Source organism: Cherax quadricarinatus, chromosome 28 (genome assembly GCF_038502225.1).
Source record: "Cherax quadricarinatus isolate ZL_2023a chromosome 28, ASM3850222v1, whole genome shotgun sequence".
In the NCBI taxonomy this organism is placed as follows: Eukaryota; Metazoa; Arthropoda; class Malacostraca; order Decapoda; family Parastacidae; genus Cherax; species Cherax quadricarinatus.
The window spans coordinates 5635608-5661864 of NC_091319.1; the positions used below are offsets into that span (position 1 = coordinate 5635608).

The following is a 26257-nucleotide window of genomic DNA, read 5'->3' on the forward strand; positions in this document are numbered from 1 at the left end:
TCCACAACAGTTTCCACGGCAGTCTCTTTCTTCTTCATCGTTTCTTCCTTTCCATTCGTCTTCTTGATCGTCAACTTCGTTCCCTGCTGTCTAGCCACTGACCAGTTTCCCTTCTTGACCTGAGGACTCAAAACAGGAGGAGAACTACAAATCTTCTTGTTTTCCTCGGTCAGTCGCCGAATCTCCACCTTTGCCAACCTCAATTCTTCCTTAAGCTGTTGGTAAAGTTGCTCGATGGAGGGCATCTTGCTTCAATTCGCAGAGAGCGCGCAAACAGGTCTTCACAGAGCTAAGTACACGTCAACACTGCCGGTCTCCATATTAGAATGGACATAAATTCGTTAGAAAACATTCAGCGTAGGACGACTAAATTAATACATAGCATTAGAAATCTTCCTTATGAAGAAAGATTGAAGACTCTTAAGTTACATTCACTTGTTAGACGAAGAATGTGGGGAGACTTGATCGAAGTGTATAAGTGGAAGATAGGTATTAATAAAGAGGATATTAATAAGGTCTTGAGGATATCTCTCCAAGAGAGAACCCGCAGTAATGGATTTAAATTAGATAAGTTTAGATTTAGAAAGGACACAGGAAAGTATTGGTTTGGAAATAGGGTAGTTGATGAGTGGAACAGTCTACCTAGTTGGGTTATTGAGGCTAGGACTTTGGGTAGTTTCAAATTTAGGTTGGATAAGTACATGAGTGGGAGGGTTTGGATTTGAGTGGGACTTACACATCAGAGCTTATTTCTTGGGTAGCATTGAAAATTGGGTTGGCCAAATGTTTTGTTAGTGGGATGAATTGTAAAGGACCTGCCTAGTATGGGCCAACAGGCCTTCTGCAGTGTTCCTCCTTTCTTATGTTCTTATGTTCCGCTGGCTTGCCGGTTCACCCGTTAAAAAAATAAGGTTGATGAACCTGGTGACTTAGGAAGAGAGAGGGGTTGGGGAAGGGATGATTACAATGTACAAAATATTAAGACGTGACAATAAATATTGTTAAAGTTTAAAATTATGTATGAGGCCTAAACAAAAACATACACAAGTGTATGTGACTGAGTGGTGGTGGGGCGCTGTTAGACGATGAGGTCCAAGGACACGTGAACGTGGGGTTCCGGCTCCCGTTTCTCCTTATAGTGGACCAAGGCAGTGCCATCACTGGCTTACCGGTTGACCTAGTGACTCGAGTATAAAGGTCACTATTACATCTCTTAGTATCTGATCACCTCATTCACTGATACACACTTTTATTCCACATCTTCATCTCTTTTACATCACTTGGACTTTATTATTATTATATTAACAAGCAGCAAACCTGTATGGATCATTCGGTATTTCACTCGTAAGTATTCCTATCACATTTTTCCTTTATGTCTACTCCTGCAAGTCTCAGCTTGATCAGTTTCATTTGTATTACTGTCCATTACTGCAAGTCAGCTATATCAGTATCATTTTGCTTGGTTTAGAAAGACACGTAAGCAAACACTATAACATATTTATTAGAAAACGTTTCGGTCCTGGGACCTTGATCACTTCTAAGTGATCAAGGTCCCAGGACCGAAACGTTTTCTAATATGTTATAGTGTTTGCTTACGTGTCTTTCTAAACCAACTTGTCGGTATTTATTACCAAGGTTTATGAAGAATTGAGACACTTATGCAACACATGGGAATCTTTATTGAAGAAACGTTTCGCCACACAGCGGCTTCATCAGTCCAATACAAAGCAGAAATGGGCAAGGAGAGCAGAAGCATGAGGCAACCAGCCCCCCAACCTGGATTCGATGTGTTCAGTCCATCACTCTTGTAGTAAGAGTGATGGACTGAACACATCGAATCCAGGTTGAGGGACCGATCACCTCACACTTCCACTCTCCTTACCCATTTCTACTTTGTATTGGACTGATGAAGCCACTGTGTGGCGAAACGTTTCTTCAATAAAGATTCCCATGTGTTGCATAAGTGTCTCAATTCTTCAACTTGTCGGTTTTCAAAACCATTCATCACATACCAAGGTTTATACCATCATTTTGCTTGTCAGGGAAAGACCCGCTGCGCACTTCCTACCCCCGTTAAAAGCACCAATAGTTTAAAGCTTTATACACATGTAAAGGTTGGTTAACGCAGTCATCTAGGAAGGTCTTAAGTCTTGTCATACGAATGTGAAACGGGAGCCAAACGTTTTGGACTGGTCTTTGACTCAGAGAACATGTAAGATGCCAGGTGACTCCTAAATTTCTATTTACATTCAGCATAAAACTATCTATGCTTCACTGTTTCTGAAGGATCCTCATTCTTGTATTTTTTTTTTTAAATTTAGGTTCGGTCTAAGACCAAGCCAAAGGAGCGATGATCCTGGGAACCATTAACAAGTATAATACTTGTGGAGGAGAGAGGGGCGTATTGCGTTGCAGTGGGTGGTGGAGAAACCCGGAAGGTTGTAGCAACAAGACGGCACAAGACACTGGATACCACATAAATCTATGTTGGACCTAACCCAAGTAGGAGTGACCTAACTAGCAGAAGTAGCGGGACATGACCCACAAATGGTAGGTAGTAGAGATAGCCTAGAATGGGTCTAGCCCATATGGCTCAGTATTCAGGTTAAAGAGTACAAGAATATATAAAAATAGGGATGAAATTAAATCACGCTCGCTTACAGAAACTTGGGACACGGAGTCAAGAGCTGGAGCTCAACACCTGCAATGCAATAAGCTAAGTAACTAATCATTAACACTGGAACTTGTGACCCCAATATTTTAACCAGTGTCAATACAACGTCAAGCACTACTTAAAATTCTCTCTAACGGTATCAGTCTCGTGTACACATGTGTGCGCGCGTATGTACTCACCTAGTTACTCACCTAGTTGAGGTTGCAGGGGTCGAGTCCAAGCTCCTGGCCCCGCCTCTTCACTGGTCGCTACTAGGTCACTCTCCCTGAACCATGAGCTTTATCGTACCTCTGCTTAAAGCTATGTATGGATCCTGACTCCACTACATCGCTTCCCAAACTATTCCACTACAACTCTATGACTGAAGAAATACTTCCTACTATGTCTCTGACTCATTTGTGTCTTCAACTTCCAATTGTGGCCTCTTGTTTCTGTGTCCCCTCTCTGGAACAACCTGTCTCTGTCTACCTTGTCTATTCCACGCAGTATTTTGTATTTCGTTATCATGTCTCCCCTAACCCGCCTGTCCTCCAATGTCGTCAGTCCGATTTGTGTGTGTGTGTGTGTGAGAGAGAGAGAGAGAGAGAGAGAGAGAGAGAGAGAGAGAGAGAGAGAGAGAGAGAGAGAGAGAGAGAGAGAGAGAGAGAGAGAGAGAGAGAGAGAGAGAGAGAGAGAGAGAGAGAGTTTAAATGGTCCAACCTGTACTCGTCTTCACCTACCACCTACATAAATAATTGGCACACCTTCGGGAGCAGCAGCTGCTGCTATTAGTATTACAGCTATTGTTATTGCAGCAGCTGCTAATACTAGTCCCCTCCTTTAAACCCGTAGAAATCATTCAGCACCTGGGGAATGAGAGGCATTCAGGTACGATCCAAGGAATTGGAGGATAATACCAGTTAACTGAATCAGAGAGCCCCTCAGCACCCAAGTACGCAAGCTAACACATCAAACAGCTAAAAGTAATTTTAATTTGGATTTCATGCTAACTATAGCTACTGGTGTTTTAACTATACTGGTGTTTTAACCTTAATGATTAAACTATATTGCCGTTTTAACTGCATAAGTGTAAACTCGAAAAAAAAATCCATACAAAATATTGATTTTGAATTGTAATACTAGGATATTTTATGAATTGTAATATCAAGGTATCAAATAAATTGAAAGAGACTTGTACAAAATCATTAAGGAACAAAAAATAAAAGCAATACATTAATAATAATAATATAATATCTTTATTTCTACAAGTACATGTACAACGTATACAGACCATAGCTGACATCAATGACATACTGCTATATAGAAAGCTGCTTGTTATGCTAAGCATTTCGGGCAAATTATGTCAGTTTTGTCCCAGGATGCGACCCACACCAGTCGATAACACCCAGGTACCCATTTTTCTGATGGGTGAACATAGATAACCGGTGTAAAGAAACGCCCAATGTTTCTACCCTCGCTGGGAATCTAACCCAGACACTCGCCGTGTGAAGCGAAAGCCTTTAGCCGTCAGGCCACGGTGGAAGAAATCAGAATCAAAGAAATCAAGTTAACGGAAATTATACATAAAGCTGAAAACTTGCTATAACAAGATCACAAGGAACAAATCCTGTCCTAAGATTATAAGTACTATAAGACCACAAGAAACGAGTGCTGTCAGAAGACAAGCACAAATCCTGCTACAAGAAGCTTCAAGAAATTTCCTACTATAAGAAGGCCACTAAGAGCACAGGTCATCGCTATAAGAATCAGAATACCACAACACATTAAGGAATTCGACAAAGGTGTGCGGGTAGCAGGTGAAGTAATTATGACACGCCTCAGAGTCTCTGCGCGACCTTCAAGTAGGACAAGGTCGAGTGGGCACAGAGGCAGCGGTGGAGGTCGACTGGATGCTGCAGCCAAGGGTGAAGATAACATTTGTGTGATGTCTCACTGTTGCTCCAGTCACTATTATACAATATGGCAATTTTCACGATACTATGAAATTCACTACGAAATCGAAATCCGTCCTCAAACAGTAATGTTCGTTTTTTAACTCGTTAACATGGGTCATTTTCTTAACGATTATACGGTGGAGGGAATTAATAAGAAGCGAGGTGTAGCATGGCTGGTCATTCAACTCACTCCCTTCAAGAGGATGCTTTCATTATAATGAAGGACTCCTGGTCCAAGAAATTGTAGCTATCCCTCTCCTTCCTTGGAGAAAACCTGATTACCTCGCATTCCTCATCTCTGCGATTTTAGCGCATATTATGATAATCCTCCCTCTACGCCTTGTAAGCTTGTGTCAAAAGTCCTTCCTGCTGGGAAAGTCGGAAATGCCAGTGATAAGGGAACCGATTAGCATGATTAAGTTGTGGAGGTACGAAGCACAGTGCCTGAACTGGAAGATGGATGAGATTCAGTTATTTGAATTATGTGACTGTGTATTTCTGGCAAAACAGCTTGGATAATGCTTCCTACTTTGGCTCACCTTTCCTTAATGGGAAATTACCGTTTTTTTTTAATGCTTATGTCTCGACCCCTCCCTTCCAGTTACTCTACCAACGTCACTGATACCAGCTCTCAACAAGCGTTACAAAGCCATTTTAACGTGTACTTGGCCAAGCATGTCATGACAACCCGTAACAATGCGGAGTGGTGACAGATAGCGTCTCTCTCCAGATCGAATCTCCACCAGTCCATAAGCAGCTTTAATGCGTAGGTATGATAGGGTCCATAAAATTAGGAATAATGTGTTACCGTTCGTGAGTATTCGAGAAGCGGGGGTCCAAGGAGCAGGTTCTAACTCTACTCCCTTAACCAGAGTACAAATAGGTGATACGGGTTTAGCACTTCATAAGTAAATAAGACGGGAGAAGTATTTGTTAGTAGTTCATTGTATAAACTTGTTTTGCTCGTTAAATCCTTTTTCACTTCATGCAGGAAGCAAACATCATAAACAGTTTCATAGGTGCATGTATGATCGGGCCCTGAGAGCAAATACGTACTAGTAAAGCAGGTCGATAGGAGTTAAGTGGAGCCAAGAACTGCGAATCAACCCATGCAAGCACAACTATGCCAGTATGACGCACTATGCCTATTAAATTACACATTTTCAAGTGCGTAATTTAATATACACACTTTTCAAGTGTGTAATTTAATATACACACTTTTTAAGTGTGTAATTTATTGTACACTTTTCAAATGTGTAATTTAATAGGCATACAAGGAATACAGGACACAGTTCTATCACGTAAAATAACTGCTAATTTTTTCACAAGCTGAGTAATTAAGATAAAATCGACTTTATACATTCAATTTCCGAGTTAAGAATAGGGTATTTAAGAGACTAATATAAACCAGCCACATATTGTGGCAGATTATATTCGCAAACAACGCTAAACACGTTAGAAGTATAGTAATCATTGGACTACACCTAATATATATATATATATATATATATATATATATATATATATATATATATATATATATATATATATATATATATATATATATATATATAGGGAGGTACCACCTCTAGAACTGTCCTGGGGACCCTCATCCTCAGAGAAAAGAATAAACTTGCCTCAGGAAAAACTCAAGGTTCTCCTCCCTGAAGCTGTTTAAGAATTTTCTCCTACCACCCCGTATATTTCAAGTATATATATATATATATATATATATATATATATATATATATATATATATATATATATATATATATATATATATATATATATATATATATATAGAATGCCACATATGTATGATGCTTACATGTTAAAATATGCATAATAGATGATAAGGAAACACATGTAGTTATATGGTACCTTAATTGACGTTTTCCATGTCTCCTTACCATTGTGACAGTATTTCTTACCATTACATACCCATGTATCATTAATACAATATGTACTGATATAACCACGCGTCTACGGGTGGTAAGTTATTTTAATTAAACCAAACTGATCTGCTGCTGCCTTACTCTATATAAGTTAAAATAGGAATAAAAACGTTATCGTTACACACAGGATGGGTTTCTCATATCAAGTGATGACATCTGTAAGCCTAAGCATTATGATATTCGTACACTAAAGGTTTGGTAGCTAGTTGCTAAGAGACGTTCAAATGTTTCTTTCCAACAGTGCTGGAATTACTATTACTTTGAATTACCGTCTCAGGATGTTCATTCCATGGATGTTCAGATGAGGAAAGGGATTGTATCAACAGCCTAATAATACACTAAAATTATATAAGTATATACATATATCATACATGTTTAACATTATGATAAGAGGGTTTAGAGGATACACAGTGTCACTGCTAGTGCTACAGATCTCAAGACCTCCAGTTGATGCCTTAAGACCCCAGGTGGGCTCCAACTGGGTTTGCGCATACCCATCACGCCAGTTCATACTAACGTAACACTCGCACACTGTCGAGACGTAAATGCACACGGACTCCCCAAAAAATTAACTCCACAAGCTTGCAGGAATACACTAAAGAGCTCAGTTCATACACAAAAACCGCGCAGAGAACAGATGTACAACGTCCTTCTCAAGTGAGTTCTGGAGGCGACTAACTGTACTCCAGCCCTCACGGCTCACTGACCCGACCCTAAACCCGCGTATGACGTGGCTCAGGTACCAAGTGCTTTATTATTCTCAATTGATATTATTTACTCACACTACCTCCACATACGCATCTACGCAGCTTCCTATTTTGTGATACGCAACGTCAACACCAAACGCCTTAATACTCCTACGCAATCCTACATGACTGTTAAGAAACTTGAGATATATTGTGTAAAAAAAGTAGTATTCTGCAGTATGATCAAGACCAGTGGCATCAAGTAGTCTTGAAGCGTTTCCATGGATGCTATTCAACATCTCAGACCAGCACTCATTTAACCCTCTTTATTATGATTATAGTAATAGTTAATGGGAGGTGATAAACTCATAAGGGGTCATACATTCTCTACACAATGGGGTGTAATCAGATTTGATCCGTGGAAGGGGAGAATAGCTCTAATTCTTAAGATATATAGCCATTCATCAGCATCAAGACATCCCACCCTTGAATGGTAGCTCCTCCCTCGTAGCCGTTTCATACCATATTCAAAAACATACATTCAACTTGAATGATTTATATGTTGCTGCGTTTACAGGTGTGAAAGGGTAGAGGTTAGTTCAGGTGAAGGTTAATAAGGTGCAAAATTGAAGTTAAAGTTAGCGCAATACATAGCTTCCTTCGAAATCTCAGAGTGTGCATTAAAGGTGGGAGTTTCGGCGAGGAGGCCAGTTAAGGCGTGTTAGAGCATTGTAGATGTCGGAAGCTATTTCTGCGTGCTCTCTGAAAGATGAGATGGTTTATTAAGATGGTGAACTGACTGAAACCGGGCAATCCTCCGGAAGAGGCGTTGGGTGTTACTCCATGTGGTATCCGTGTGTTAGCAGTGGAAAGATGGCCAAAAACAAGTTATTGTTTTCTAACTTGAGCTAACGTTTTTGTAAGCAGTTTCAAAATTATTGACAGAGTGCTTGAATATAATCTGAGAAAGGAGCACCTGTGAGGAAGGCTGGTAGTTCAGGTAGCCGAGTCTGTGGTCATCGTCCTGGACACACATCGGAGTGTCCTGGGACTATGATATGTAGAACTGACCCACATATAGTATTCCTTCCTCTTCCCATCTGGTACTTTCCTATTTCCAGTTATTTTTGCAGGCTTGACACATTATGATATTCACTGGGAAGCGTTAAATCGTTGGTCATACAGTGCCTGGGGAATGGGAGGTAATGAGGTTTAGGTAATTCCTTGGAGCAAGAGCCCTTCACTGGTATTAAGTGCAGGTTTGATAGTTCTTACGTTCCACCTCAACCTTCAATTGACTGCTATATTTTTTCTTTAGTAAAATTTCATCAGAGCATAAATTCTTATTCCGGGAGAAATTTAGGAAAAGTTTTCACCCGCCCACGGAACACTTAACATGCTAACCTGAATAAACACTAAGGAAACTGAGTCACTGCCAGAAAATGACAGGAGTAAAAGGGGGATACTCAAAGCCAGCAGTATATATTTTTTTTAAAGTACGGGATCAGCCACACCTTATTACATAAGACCCCTGCTAAATTCTAAAATTCTATCAATTTAGTGAATGTGTTAAGGTAAGGTGATACACTATACCAACAGTATAAAAATAATGCACAATACGGGTTATGACATTTTACTTACTTACTTACTTACTGAAGAGCCGTTCTATTTGGCTTGATAAAGCCCGTAGTGGACGAAACGTCTTCATAATAAAAAACCTTAACCCGTATTGTGTTTTATTTGCACAACACTTGCTAAATATACAGATTTATTACGGTAAAGATTTAAAACTATTTGAATAATTACTATTATTACTTAATCGTGTTAAGAAAAAGTCGGATGCTCGTTTTTTTAATGTTTTATTGTGCTTCAAGTTAGGAAGCATAAAAAATTAATCGCGATAACGTGGCTGAAAAAAAAATCACAACCCCTAATTTAAGGAAATGTTTTATGACGGTTACTCTAGCCTATCCTTGACTCTGAAGATACTGAAGCAGATTTGGTATTTTAACCGTACTGCAAGAAACTACAGGAAGGTAGGCAGGTATAAGCTACTCCATTATTGATTACTCCCAGTATTCAGAAGGCTTTCAGATACGAAAAAAAATATGTGCAAGGAAACAATTCTAGGAACAAAAAATGAGACAAAGATGTCGAAGAGAAAGTTTAGGACAAGACCCAGAAGACAGCGATTTAGTTCCAAAAACATCTGGTAGGGAGAGTCTCCATGAAAATGGGACCGAGAAAGATTGTATTCATCTTAGTCACATGATAATCACTAAGTGGAGCTTTTGTTCATGAGACAGAAGCCTTCACTCCTTATTTTTTCAAACGAAATTAAATTTAATTAAAGCATCAGTGAACAAACACCTGAACATAAGGGTATTCAAAGAGCATATTAATCAAATGTCAAACTGGTTTTGTGGTTCAAGAATGCGAAATGGCACACTACGCGTTATTATATTTTAGGAGACGCTAAACCTGTAAAGGTCATACAGCGTCTAGAAGGAATGGTAAGGCAATAAGGCTCGATCCAAGAAAGGGAAGGACAGGTCCACTTCACTGTATCAGAAGTTCCTTACCAGCCTTACGGAACCTTCCCTGGGGGGATCCTATTGTTTAACTACAAGCTGGCATGACCACCTAAGCAATGACAATACTAAGAGGATGCAGAAACTTGAACTTGCAGCAAATTCAGCAGAATCCTTGTGTAAATAACTATCCTGCGTGATGAGTGTGTTAGCCATACGTAGTTCTGACTAGCCTCCTAAACTGTCAGTTAGATCCGGGTAGCTACACAGTGCGGTATCAAATCTTTCTAATACAAACTCGTTAGCTAGCAGCTTTAGGTTTCATTTATTACCATCGAGATAAATGTATCTCGATATTACAATAATGCATAAACATATGATAGCAAAACTAGTTTTAAGTCTCGAAGTCATTCTCTACGCCACGTGACTGAAGAATGCGACGTATCAGATTTGATCTCAGGAAAGGAAGGTTAGATTCAATTAGATAAAGAGTCCTTCACCATCAGGGTAGAACGGAATAAGTTGTATAATACATCGTTGAGACTAACGTGATGTGAACATACCAGCCGATAATCACCAATACTACAACTGCCCGCCAGCCACAAATAGTTTCACAGAATGCGTCCCATAAAAAGTAATAAATAAGGCGAGGTGGGCACACACACACACACACACACACACACACACACACACACACACACACACACACACACACACACACACACACACACACACACACACACACACACACACACACACACACACACACACACACACACACACACACACACACACACACACGCACACACGCACACACGCACACACGCACACACGCACACACGCACACACGCACACACGCACACACTCACACACGCACACACGCACACACGCACACACGCACACACGCACACACGCACACACGCACACACGCACACACACACACACGCACACACGCACACACGCACACACACACACACGCACACACACACACACGCACACACGCACACACGCACACACGCACACACGCACACACACACACACTCACACACGCACACACGCACACACACACACACGCACACACGCACACACGCACACACGCACACACGCGCACACACACACACTGGTATTCCATAAGTCAAGACAAGAATTTCCGTCTGTCTCGGTCTTCCAAAGCCCTTGTCAGACTGACGGGAGCAAAAAAGGGGTTGTCTTATAAGACAGCTCAAATACAGACAATAACATACGACTACTACACAAAAACTAGTGCAAAGAGAGAGAGAGAGAGAGAGAGAGAGAGAGAGAGAGAGAGAGAGAGAGAGAGAGAGAGAGAGAGAGAGAGAGAGAGAGAGAGAGGAGAGACCCACATGAGACAGACAGGCACAGACAGACAGACAGACAGGCAGGTATTACCTGGCGCCTGCTGGCACAGCGTGCCTGGAAAGAGAGAAAACATCCACCAGAGTTAGAGTCATGCAGTGAGATTAAAAATATTCTAAAATTCTTTATAATTTCATCAGTTAGTTAAAACGATCAAACCATAACAGGTCGTCCGTTTCTGGATGAGCAAGAGGAGATATGAATCTTAACATGCAAAATACTTAGGGGCATACACACAGAGACAAGGATAGGTTCTTTACGAAGGCAGTAACAAAAAACAAAAGGACATGGTTAGAAATATATCAAACGTAAGAGTTAAAGGAATGACCCGAACAGTGACGTGGGAAAGCATATACCATACGAGAACGAAAAAGTCGTGTATAATATATATATTTATTTTTTATTATCACACTGGCCGATTCCCACCAAGGCAGGGTGGCCCGAAAAAGAAAAACTTTCACCATCATTCACTCCATCACTGTCTTGCCAGAAGGGTGCTTTACACTACAGTTTTTAAACTGCAACATTAACACCCCTCCTTCAGAGTGCAGGCACTGTACTTCCCATCTCCAGGACTCAAGTCCGGCCTGCCAGGTTTCCCTGAACCCCTTCATAAATGTTACTTTGCTCACACTCCAACAGCACGTCAAGTATTAAAAACCATTTGTCTCCATTCACTATCAAACACGCTCACGCATGCCTGCTGGAAGTCCAAGCCCCTCGCACACAAAACATCCTTTACCCCCTCCCTCCAACCTTTCCTAAGCCGACCCCTACCCAGCCTTCCTTCCACTACAGACTGATACACTCTTGAAGTCATTCTGTTTCGCTCCATTCTCTCTACATGTCCGAACCACCTCAACAACCCTTCCTCAGCCCTCTGGACAACAGTTTTGGTAATCCCGCACCTCCTCCTAACTTCCAAACTACGAATTCTCTGCATTATATTCACACCACACATTGCCCTCAGACATGACATCTCCACTGCCTCCAGCCTTCTCCTGGCTGCAACATTCATCACCCATGTGTCACACCCATACAAGAGCGTTGGTAAAACTATACTCTCATACATTCCCCTCTTTGCCTCCAAGGACAAAGTTCTTTATCTCCACAGACTCCTAAGTGCACCACTCACCCTTTTCCCCTCATCAATTCTATGATTCACCTCATCTTTCATAGACCCATCCGCTGACACGTCCACTCCCAAATATCTGAATACATTCACCTCCATACTCTCTCCCTCCAATCTGATATCCAATCTTTCATCACCTAATCTTTTTGTTATCCTCATAACTTTACTCTTTCCTGTATTCACTTTCAATTTTCTTCTTTTGCACACCCAACCAAATTCATCCACCAATCTCTGCAACTTCTCTTCAGAATCTCCCAAGAGCACAGTGTCATCGGCAAAGAGCAACTGTGACAACTCCCACTTTGTGTGATTCTTTATCTTTTAACTCCACGCCTCTTGCCAAGATTCTCGCATTTACTTCTCTTACAACCCCATCTATAAATATATTAAACAACCACGGTGACATCACACATCCTTGTCTAAGGCCTACTTTTACTGGGAAATAATTTCCCTCTTTCCTACATACTCTAACTTGAGCCTCACTATCCTCGTAAAAACTCTTCACTGCTTTCAGTAACCTACCTCCTACACCATACACCTGCAACATCTGCCACATTGCCCCCCTATCCACCCTGTCATACGTCTTTTCCAAATCCATAAATGCCACAAAGACCTCTTTAGCCTTATCTAAATACTGTTCACTTATATGTTTCACTGTAAACACCTGGTCCACATACCCGCTACCTTTCCTAAAGCCTCCTTGTTCATCTGCTATCCTATTCTCCGTCTTACTCTTAATTCTTTCAATAACAACTCTACCATACACTTTACCAGGTATACTCAACAGACTTATCCCCCTATAATTTTTGCACTCTCTTTTGTCCCCTTTGCCTTTATACAAAGGAACTATGCATGCTCTCTGCCAATCCCTAGGTACCTTACCCTCTTCCATACATTTATTAAATAATTGCACCAACCACTCCAAAACTATATCCCCACCTGCTTTTAACATTTCTATCTTTATCCCATCAATCACAGCTGCCTTACCCCCTTTCATTTTACCTACTGCCTCACGAACTTCCCCCACACTCACAACTGGCTCTTCCTCACTCCTACAAGATGTTATTCCTCCTTGCCCTATACACGAAATCACAGCTTCCCTATCTTCATCAACATTTAAAAATTCCTCAAAATATTCCCTCCATCTTCCCAATACCTCTAACTCTCCATTTAATAACTCTCCTCTCCTATTTTTAACTGACAAATCCATTTGTTCTCTAGGCTTCCTTAACTTGTTAATCTCACTCCAAAACTTTTTCTTATTTTCAACAAAATTTGTTGATATGATCTCACCCACTCTCTCATTTGCTCTCTTTTTACATTGCTTCACCACTCTCTTAACCTCTCTCCTTTTCTCCATATACTCTTCCCTCCTTGCATCACTTCTACTTTGTAAAAACTTCTCATATGCTAACTTTTTCTCCCTTAATACTCTCTTTACATCATCATTCCACCAATCGCTCCTCTTCCCTCCTGCACCCACTTTCCTGTAACCACAAACTTCTGCTGAACACTCTAACACTACATTTTTAAACCTACCCCATACCTCTTCGACCCCATTTCCTATGCTCTCATTAGCCCATCTGTCCTCCAATAGCTGTTTATATCTTACCCTAACTGCCTCCTCTTTTAGTTTATAAACCTTCACCTCTCTCTTCCCTGATGCTTCTATTCTCCTTGTATCCCATCTACCTTTTACTCTCAGTGTAGCTACAACTAGAAAGTGATCTGATATATCTGTGGCCCCTCTATAAACATGTACATCCTGAAGTCTACTCAACAGTCTTTTATCCACCAATACATAATCCAACAAACTACTGTCATTATGCCCTACATCATATCTTGTATACTTATTTATCCTCTTTTTATTAAAATATGTATTACCTATAACTAAACCCCTTTCTATACAAAGTTCAATCAAAGGGCTCCCATTATCATTTACACCTGGCACCCCAAACTTACCTACCACACCCTCTCTAAAAGTTTCTCCTACTTTAGCATTCATGTCCCCTACCACAATTACTCTCTCACTTGGTTCAAAGGCTCCTATACATTCACTTAACATCTCCCAAAATCTCTCTCTCTCCTCTGCATTCCTCTCTTCTCCAGGTGCATACACGCTTATTATGACCCACTTTTCGCAGCCAACCTTTACTTTAATCCACATAATTCTTGAATTTACACATTCAAATTCTCTTTTCTCCTTCCATAACTGATCCTTCAACATTACTGCTACTCCTTCCTTTGCTCTAACTCTCTCAGATACTCCAGATTTAATCCCATTTATTTCCCCCCACCGAAACTCCCCTACCCCATTCAGCTTTGTTTCGCTTAGGGCCAGGACATCCAACTTCTTTTCATTCATAACATCAGCAATCATCTGTTTCTTGTCATCCGCACTACATCCACGCACATTCAAGCATCCAAGTTTTATAAAGTTTTTCTTCTTCTCTTTTTTAGTAAATGTCTACAGGAGAAGGGGTTACTAGCCCATTGCTCCCGGCATTTTAGTAGCCTCATACGACACGCATGGCTTACGGAGGAAAGATTCTTTTCCACTTCCCCATGGACAATAGAAGAAATAAAGAAGAACAAGAGCTATTTAGAAAAAGGAGAAAAACCTAGATGTATGTATATATATATATATATATATGCATGTGCATGTCTGTGAAGTGTGACCAAAGTGTAAGTAGGAGTAGCAAGATATCCCTGTTATCTAGCGTGTTTATGAGACAGAAAAAAAACCAGCAATCCTACCATCATGCAAAACAGTTACAGGTTTCTGTTTCACAGTCATCTGGCAGGACGGTAGTACTTCCCTGGGTGGTTGCTGTCTACCATCCTACTACCTATAATATATATATATATATATATATATATATATATATATATATATATATATATATATATATATATATATATATATATATATATATATAATATATATATATAATATATATATATATATATATATATATATATATATATATATATATATATATATATATATATATATATATATATATATATATATATATATATATATATATATATATATATATATATATATATATATATATATATATATATATATATATATATATATATATATATATATATACCCCTTCAGAGACAGCACAATGCACGCATCACCTTACCACTACACCACAGATCCTACAAAAACCAAGCACACAGCACGTAGCTATGTGTTTGCCTTGGCCCAAGGACACTCGTGGCAGTGGTATCTCAAGGATTAATTTCAGCCTCATCCTGTTTGAATACCCGCCTCAACAAGCAGTCTATATAGCAATGAAATCACTAAACAAGTGATTTTAAATAATTTACCAAACTGCGGCAGGCCAGGACTCGACCCTACGAACCTTGTACAGCCTCCAGAGACAGCACAATGTACTCATCACCTTACCACTACGCCACTGTAGGAACTGCCTGCCGCAATATATATATATATATATATATATATATATATATATATATATATATATATATATATATATATATATATATATATATATATATATATATAAGATTCTTTTAGTGCAAAATTATAAATTTTTACATTAACATTAATGAAAAAAATATATCTTTAAACGTATAAGAGAAAATTTTAGAAAGGACTTAATTTTAAATGAGTTCTTGCTAATTAATTGACTAGTTTTACATATTCGGCACGACATATATATATATATATATATATATATATATATATATATATATATATATATATATATATATATATATATATGTCGTGCCGAATATGTAAAACTAGTCAATTAATTAGCAAGAACTCATTTAAAATTAAGTCCTTTCTAAAATTTTCTCTTATACGTTTAAAGATATATTTTTTTCATTAATGTTAATGTAAAAATTTATAATTTTGCACTAAAAGAATCTTACAAAACTTACCTAACCTTATTATAACAAGAGTAATTTATTTTAGCCTAACCCAACTAAATATATTTTAGATTTGTTTACAATAATTTAATACTTACTAAACATACACAGTGAAACATATTTTTTTCGTTAGGTTAAGAATGAGTTTGGCGAAATTATTCCATACACAAATTCTCGCTTGTCCTATATGGTAAGATGAGCGTTGCTATTTAAGCCAAGATCGCAAGTTCTGCCTGTTCGGCACGACATATATATATATATATATATATATATATATATATATATATATATATATATATATATATATATATATATATATATATATATATTCTAGGTTGTAGGTTGGTAGACAGCAACCGCCCAGGGAGGTACTACCGTCCTGCCAAGTGAGTGTAAAACGAAAGCCTGTAATTGTTTTACATGATGGTAGGATTGCTGGTGTCCTTTTTTTTCTGTCTCATAAACATGCAAGATTTCAGGTACGTCTTGCTACTTCTACTTACACTTAGGTCACACTACACATGCATGTACAAGCATATATATGTATATATACACATCCCTCTGGGTTTTCTTCTATTTTCTTTCTAGTTCTTGTTGTTGTTTATTTCCTCTTATCTCCATGGGGAAGTGGAACAGAATTCTTCCTCCGTAAGCCATGCGTGTTGTAAGAGGCGACTAAAATGCCAGGAGCAAGGGGCTGGTAACCCCTTCTCCCGTATAAATTACTAAATTTAAAAAGAGAAACTTTTGTTTTTCTTTTTGGGCCACCCTGCCTTGGTGGGATACGGCCGGTTTGTTGAAAAAATATATATATATATATATATATATATATATATATATATATATATATATATATATATATATATATATATATATATATATATATATATATCATGTGCCGAATAAGTAAAACTTGCGATTTTGGCTTAAATAGCAACGCATTTCTTGCTGAATGGGGTAAGCGAAAATTTGTGTATGCAATAATTTCGCAAAAATCATTCTAAATCTAACGAAAAAATATATTTAATTGTGATTATTATTAAATTATTGTAAACTTATATAAAATATATTTAATTAGATTAGGCTAAATTAAATTGCGTTTGTTATAATAGTTAGGTAAGTTTCCTAAGGTTCTTTTGGTATAAATTTATTAATTTTTATATTAACATAAATGAAAAGAAATATCTTTAAATGTATACGAGAAAATTTTAGAAAATACTTAATTTTAAATGAGTTCTTGCTAATTAACCAGTTTTACTTATTCGGCACATTATATAATATATATATATATATATATATAATATATATATATATATATATATATATATATATATATATATATATATATATATATATATATATATATATTGGGATACGGCTGGTATGTTGAATGAAAGAATATATATATATATATATATATATATATATATATATATATATATATATATATATATATATATATATATATATATATATGTCGTGCCGAATAGGCAGAACTTGCGATCTTGGCTTAAATAGCAACGCTCATCTTGCCGAATAAGACAAGTGAAAATTTGTGTATGCAATAATTTCGCCAAAGTCATTCTGAACCTAACGAAAAAAATATATTTCACTGTGTTTGTTCAGTATTAAATTATTGTAAACAAATCTAAAATATATTTAGTTGGGTTAGACTAAAATAAATTGCGCTTGTTATAATAAGGGTAGGTAAGTTTTCTAAGATTCTTTTGGTGCAAAATTATAAATTTTTACATTAACATTAATGAAAAAATATATCTTTAAACGTATAAGAATTTTTTTTAGAAAGGACTTAATTTTAAATGAGTTCTTGCTAATTGATCAGTTTTACATATTCGGCACGACATATATATGTATATATATATATATATATATATATATATATATATATATATATATATATATATATATATATATATATATATATTCTTTCATTCAACATACCAGCCGTATCCCAATATATATATATATATATATATATATATATATATATATATATATATATATATATATATATATATATATATATATATATATATATATATATATAATAATAATAATAATAATAATAATAACATGCACTACCTACAGTTTCGAAAATTAAACTAACGCACAAATATGAGACTGCCAATGTCTAGGTACCTAGTCATTAGTTTGTTAGGTTTAAAAAACTATCGACTGCACGTAGCATTAATACCATAATTCACCTGTATACTAACATTAAGAATTAAAATAGTGTGTATGCACAGTGATACACACCTCTCGGTGTATATACCTTGTGTCATTGCACCTAACAGTAAAAGAGGGAGTGATATTGGTCCCTAGATGCCGTGATCTCAAAGGCAGATAAGATAATGCATCTCCAGTTTACTTCAAGAGCATGATAAGAAACAATCCCCGCTCCTGGCCAGTCAAATGTTTCCAAGGCAGTATGATAGGTATTCACCAACTTGTATGTGAAGAAGACATAATATGTAATTTATGGCATTTACCAGATGGACGAAACGTTTCAGTAAATGCTATAAAATGCATATTGTTTTATTCATAATATCGGTATATTTTACCACTGATATTCACCAATTTGTATGCAGGGATACAATCTCTGTTTATGGCCCCGCATTTTACATTAACAAAACATTACTAAGATTTGGCCTTTTGTACTATCAAATCTGCCACTGACACTGAATTGAATTTGCCTCCCTACATATTCATGACGTTATTTTGCCGCTTAGTTCGGCCTACCATCAAGTATTTTAAAATAGTTAACATTAGCCAATTCTCTTACCCATTAGTTTCTCAGTTTCGAAGCTTATCGTACGCAAGGATCACCACAATCAAACTAGAGACTAACCAGCAAAGTATATATTAATCCCCCATCAGTTAATAGGAATTAATAAGAACGAACGCAGTGTACACTACTAAGATACACTCTCGGAGCATATAACCTTATCTTTTCCGCTAAATCACTATGATAAGGTTCCGAGTCTGAAAACAAGAAATATACGAATTACTTTGTTTAAACAATGACAGAGCAAGTAATTATTGTTAGACTAAGGCTTAGGTACAAATACACGTGAGAATACAAACAATAACAACTCTCCAAACACAATATAATTTTATGGTCAACTAATTCGCAAGTACTACGGTACTGTGTTGTAACGTAACCAAACTTACACTTTTTTTTATTATTTATTAAAACATCGGCTGTTTCCCACCAAGGCAGGGTGGCCCGAAAAGGAAAAACATTCACCATTCACTCCATCACTGTCTTGCCAGAGCCATGCTTACACTAGTTATAAAACTGCATCATTAACACCCTCCGCATTCAGAGTGCCGACACTACTTCCCATCTCCAGGAATCAAGTCCGGCCTGCCGGTTTTCCTGAATCCCTTCATATTACTTTACACTCCAACAGCAAGTCAAGTCCTAAAAACCATTTGCTCCTAACACGCTCACGCACGCTTGCTGGAAGTCCAAGCCCCTCGCACATAAAACCTCCTTTTCCCCCTCCCTCCAGCCTTTCCTAGGCCGACCCCTACCCTGCCTTCCCTCCACTATAGATGTATACACTCTCTAAGTCATTCTATTTCGTTCCATCCTCTCTACATGTCCAAACCACCTTGATAACCCCTCCTCAGCCCTCTGGATAATAGTTTTGGTAATCCCGCACCTCCTCCTAATCTCCAAACTACGGATTCTCTACACTATACTGTCACCACACATTGTGTTCAGACACGACATCTCCACTGCCTCCAGCCTTCTCTTTGTTGCAATATTCACCACCCATGCTTCACACCCATACAAGAGCATTGGTATAGCTATGCTCTAGTACATTACCTCTCTTTGCTTTCATGGATAGTTCTTTATCACCAGACTCCTCAGTGCACCACTCACTTTTTTTCCCTCGTCAATTCTATGATTCACCTGATCTTTCATAGACCCATCTGCTGACACATCCACTCCCAAATATCTGATTACATTCACCTCCTCCATACTCTCTCCCTCCAATCTGATATCCAATCTTCCGTTACCTAATTTTTTGGTTATTCTCATCACCTTACTCTTTCCTATATTCACTTATAATTTCCTTTTACATACCCTACCAAACTCATCAACCAACCTCTGCAACTTCTCTTCAGAATCTCCTAAAAGCACAGTGTCATCAGCAAAGAGCAACTGTGACTACTCCCACTTTGTGTTAGGTTCTTTATCTTTTAACCCCACACCTCTTGCCAACACCCGAGCATTCACTTCTCTTACAACTTCATCTATAAATATACTGAACAACCATGGTGGCATCACACATCCCTGTCAAAGGCCTATTTTTACTGGGAAATAATCTCCCTCTCGCCTACATACTTTAACCTGAGTCTCACTATCCTCGTCAAGACTCTTCACTGCTTTCAATAACCAACCTCCTATTCCATACATTTGGAACATCTGCCACATTGCTCCCCTATCCATCCTATCATACACCTTTTCCAAATCCATAAATGCCACAAAAACCTCTTTACCCTTATCTAAATACTGTTCACCTATATGTTTCACGGCAAACACTTGGTCTACACAACCCCTACCCTTCCTAAAGCCTCCTTGTTCATCTATCTTGCTCTCCGTCTTACTCTTAATTCTTCAATAACAACTCTACCATACACTTTACCAGGTATACTCAACAGATTTATTGCCCTATAATTTTTACACTCTCTTTTGTCCCTTCTGCCTTTATACAAAGGAACTATGCATGTTCTCTGCCAATTCCTAGGTACCTTACCCTCTTCCATACATTTATTAAATAAAAACATTAACCACTCCAAAACTATATCCCCACCTGCTTTTAACTATCTTTATCCCATCAATCCCAGCTGCTTTACCCCCTTTCATTCTACCCACTGCCCCATGCACTTCCCCCCACACTCACAACTGGTTCTTCCTCACTCCTATGTTATTCCTTCTTGCCCTATACACGAAATCACAGCTTCCCTATCTTCATCAACATTTAATAATTCCTCAAAATATTCTCTCCATCTTCCCAATACCTCTAATTCTCCATTTAATAACTCTCCTCTCCTATTTTTAATTAACAAATCCATTTGTTCCCTAGGCTTTCTCCACTTATTAATCTCACTCCAAAACTTTCTTATTTTCAGCAATATTTGTTGCAAACATCTCACCCACTCTCTCATTTGCTCTCTTTTTACATTGTTTCACTACTCTCTTAACCTTTCTTTTTCTCCCCATACACTCCTCCCTCCTTGCACCACTTCTTTGTAAAAACCTCTCATAAGCTAACTCTTCCTCTCTTACTACTCTCTTTACATCATCATTCCACCAATCGCTCTTCTTCCCTCCCGCATCCACTTTCCTGTAACCACAAACTTCTGCTGAACACTAACACTATATTCTTAAACTTTCCCCATACATCTTCAACCCCATTGCCTATACTCACACTAGCCCATCTGTCCCCCAACAGTTTTTTATATCTTACCCTGCCTCCTCCTAACTTATAAATCTCTAAGTATAAACCAACTCCCTAACACAAGTTGTATGTCTTTTCAAACCGGGGCTGGTATTGCAAATACAGTAATTTGGCATAATCCTTATTTCTGTAATATTTCCTTTCCAATACACAAATCGCACTTAAGAGAGGAAAAGTACGACATTTCGGCACGTATGATCATTCACAAGTCATACTGGACAGAAGTGGAAAAGGCCACTTCTCGCTGCAATGTGACTTGCCAATGGTCCAAGACCACAGAAACGTCTTCATAATTTTCCTCTTCTAAGTGCGGGTTGTTTGCGTATTGTTCCGGCTACGGTATTGTGACTTTATACTTCATACACAAATAACCCGCACAGAGGAGAGAGAAACCTAGGACGACGTTTCAGTCCGTCTTGGACTGAAACGGACCTCCTCTATGTGCGGGTTATTTGTGTATTGTTCTTCATACTTTATCTCCTTTCTAAATTAAAGCAGAATAGTCGGGAAACAAGTGTAGTCAAAGATAAGATAAAACCAACATTGCAAACTAGAAATACCGCAGGAAATAGCAAACAAGAGGACTCCACTAGCAATAGTGAGGATATATTACCAAAAACAACTGGTGGGAGCTCCATTGTTGGTGCTAGGGGGGATAGAAGACAGGGAAACATGCACCAACAGGGAATACAGTCACAGAAACCCAAGGCAAACGGAAACCAAGCCTGTGCACATACTATGCACTTGGTATCTGCTGGCATGGGAAATCTGGAAAAACAGATGGGACGTGCAACTATGACCACCCTAGAAAATGCCATGCCCATATGACAACAGGAAAATGCAAACTCCCTTCCTGTAAGCTTTTTCACCATGAACTGTGTACCTCTTCAGTACAGGAAAGACTGTGCTATAACTTAAATTGCCAGGCATACCATCTAAAGGGGACAAAAAGATACAAAACATCCAGGCCATGGGAAAACCTGGGTAGCCACAGCCACTCAAGAGGGAGAGGTTTTTTAGTGCCAGGAAGGAAAAAAAAACTGGCAGGAAATGGCAGAAATCGTACACCAAATCCAGTCATTCCTGGAGTGGAACCACAGTCGATGGCCTCCACTCCAAACCAACAGATACAGATACTAATGCCGGAAAAAAAATCCCCCCCCCAGTACCAACAATACCACCAGTCCGATAACATTCTTCTTTGCAAATATACAGGGTCTAAAGCCAACAACAAACAACAAAATACCTTTCATCCGTGGACTGCTTGCAGAGGCAAAGGCAATGTTCGCGGCTTTCACTGAGACCCACATAAAGGATCACTTGGACAATGAAATATGGATCCCAGGTTACAACCTATACAGATGTGACAGAGTGAACAGGCAAAAGGGGGGGAGGGGTTGGCCTGTACATAGCAGAGTCACTTGTTTGCACAGAACTGCTTAATGCCTCAAATGATGTAGTGGAAGTTTTAGCAGTAAAGGTCGAGAACCAAAACCTAGTCATTGTGGTAGTCTACAAGCCTCCGGATGCAACATCCCAGCAATTCCAGGAACAGTTGTTAAAAATTTACCACTGTCTGGAAAATCTTCCAGCTCCTGTACCCAACATCTTGCTCCTGGGGGATTTCAACTTAAGGCACCTAAAATGGAGGAATATAGCAAATAATATTGTTGCAGTAATAACACCAGGAGGCAGCTCTGATGAAAACTCACACTCACACGAGCTTTTAAATCTCTGCACAAAATTCAATTTAAACCAGCAAATAATAGAGCCTACTAGACTGGAGAATACACTAGACCTCATCTTCACTAACAATGATGATCTGATAAGAAATGTCACCATATCAAAAACAATATACTCAGATCACAACATAATTGAGGTTCAGACATGTATGCGAGGAGCCCCAGACCGACATAATGAGACTAGTCACGAGGGAGCATTCACCAAATTCAACTTCAATAACAAAAACATAAAGTGGGACCAAGTAAACCAAGTCCTAACCGATATAAGCTGGGAAGATATACTAAGCAACAGACCCCAACTTATGCCTAGAACAGATTAACTCGGTGGCACTCGATGTATGCACAAGGCTTATTCCTCTAAGAAAAAGGAGGAGTAGATGTAAAATAGAAAGAGACAGGCGCTCCCTTTACAGGCGACGGAAAAGAATAACAGAGCAGCTAAAAGAGGTCAATATATCTGAAATGCGTAGGGAGACACTGGTCAGAGAAATAGCAAGCATCGAACTTAAGCTAAAAGAATCCTTTAGGAGTCAGGAATCGCGGGAAGAACTAAAAGCCATAAATGAAATCGAAAGAAACCCAAAGTATTTCTTCTCCTATGCCAAATCAAAATCGAGAACAACGTCCAGTATTGGGCCCCTACTTAAACAAGATGGGTCCTACACAGATGACAGCAAGGAAATGAGTGAGCTACTCAAGTCCCAATATGACTCAGTTTTTAGCAAGCCGCTAACCAGACTGAGAGTCGAAGATCAAAATGATTTTTTTATGAGAGAGCCACAAAATTTGATTAACACAAGCCTATCCGATGTTATCCTGACGCCAAATGACTTCGAACAGGCGATAAATGACATGCCCATGCACTCTGCCCCAGGGCCAGACTCATGGAACTCCGTGTTCATCAAGAACTGCAAGAAGCCCCTATCACGAGCCTTTTCCATCCTATGGAGAGGGAGCATGGACACGGGGGTCGTCGCACAGTTACTAAAAACAACAGACATAGCCCCACTCCACAAAGGGGGCAGTAAAGCAACAGCAAAGAACTACAGACCAATAGCACTAACATCCCATATCATAAAAATCTTTGAAAGGGTCCTAAGAAGCAAGATCACCACCCATCTAGAAACCCATCAGTTACACAACCCAGGGCAACATGGGTTTAGAACAGGTCGCTCCTGTCTGTCTCAACTATTGAATCACTACGACAAGGTCCTAAATGCACTAGAAGACAAAAAGAATGCAGATATAATATATACAGACTTTGCAAAAGCCTTCGACAAGTGTGACCATGGCGTAATAGCGCACAAAATGCGTGCTAAAGGAATAACAGGAAAAGTCGGTCAATGGATCTATAATTTCCTCACTAACAGAACACAGAGAGTAGTCGTCAACAGAGTAAAGTCCGAGGCAGCTACGGTGAAAAGCTGTTCCACAAGGCACAGTACTCGCTCCCATCTTGTTCCTCATCCTCATATCCGACATAGACAAGGATGTCAGCCACAGCACCGTGTCTTCCTTTGCAGATGACACCCGAATCTGCATGACAGTGTCTTCCATTGCAGACACTGCAAGGCTCCAGGCGGACATCAACCAAATCTTTCAGTGGGCTGCAGAAAACAATATGAAGTTCAACGATGAGAAATTTCAATTACTCAGATATGGTAAACATGAGGAAATTAAATCTTCATCAGAGTACAAAACAAATTCTGGCCACAAAATAGAGCGAAACACCAACGTCAAAGACCTGGGAGTGATTATGTCGGAGGATCTCACCTTCAAGGACCATAACATTGTATCAATCGCATCTGCTAGAAAAATGACAGGATGGATTATGAGAACCTTCAAAACTAGGGAGGCCAAGCCCATGATGACACTCTTCAGGTCACTTGTTCTATCTAGGCTGGAATATTGCTGCACACTAACAGCACCTTTCAAGGCAGGTGAAATTGCCGACCTAGAAAATGTACAGAGAACTTTCACGGCGCGCATAACGGAGATAAAACACCTCAATTACTGGGAGCGCTTGAGGTTCCTAAACCTGTATTCCCTGGAACGCAGGAGGGAGAGATACATGATTATATACACCTGGAAAATCCTAGAGGGACTAGTACCGAACTTGCACACGAAAATCACTCACTACGAAAGCAAAAGACTTGGCAGACGATGCACCATCCCCCCAATGAAAAGCAGGGGTGTCACTAGCATGTTAAGAGACCATACAATAAGTGTCAGGGGCCCGAGACTGTTCAACTGCCTCCCAGCACACATAAGGGGGATTACCAACAGACCCCTGGCAGTCTTCAAGCTGGCACTGGACAAGCACCTAAAGTCAGTTCCTGATCAGCCGGGCTGTGGCTCGTACGTTGGTTTGCGTGCAGCCAGCAGCAACAGCCTGGTTGATCAGGCTCTGATCCACCAGGAGGCCTGGTCACAGACCGGGCCGCGGGGGCGTTGACCGAAAATCCCCAATTTCAATTAATTGTATAACTTTCCATAGTATAATTATCTTCGTTTCACCTTGTGTCTACTCTTGGCTATAATTTACCATATGGTCTAGCTACAGTTTACCGCATATTCTATTTTCAGCCTGCCCGTCTATCTTGTTTCACTTAAATGTGAAGCCTCGTTTTAGTGACATGATCGTATCTATTTGATCAGATATAATCTACTCGACTGTCACTATGTGAAGCTGCCAGTGGCAACACAAACAGTGTATTCTGAGAGTGGTGGGAGAGTGAAGTCAGCAGTACTGGTGGCAAACACTTCATTGCATCATATACTCAGCACGCAGACATCAGCTAACTTGACCTATGAGCCTC

At 39.0% G+C, this 26257-nt stretch overlaps 1 protein-coding gene across 3 annotated transcripts in view; it reads right to left on the reverse strand.

Annotated features, from left to right (window-relative positions):
- Nucleotides 1-26257, reverse strand: part of Mtp (microsomal triacylglycerol transfer protein) — a 95703-nt gene that overhangs the window by 57222 nt on the left and 12224 nt on the right. The window contains exon 3 of one of the 3 annotated variants that reach the window (XM_070089345.1): nucleotides 11191-11214. The exons of 1 other annotated variant lie outside the window; for it this stretch is intronic. In XM_070089345.1, coding sequence (XP_069945446.1) covers nucleotides 11191-11214 — 24 coding nt within the window. Of the gene's footprint in view, nucleotides 1-7178; nucleotides 7270-11190; nucleotides 11215-26257 lie in introns of those variants that run through there. One more of the 3 variants, XM_070089344.1, reaches the window with a different exon arrangement.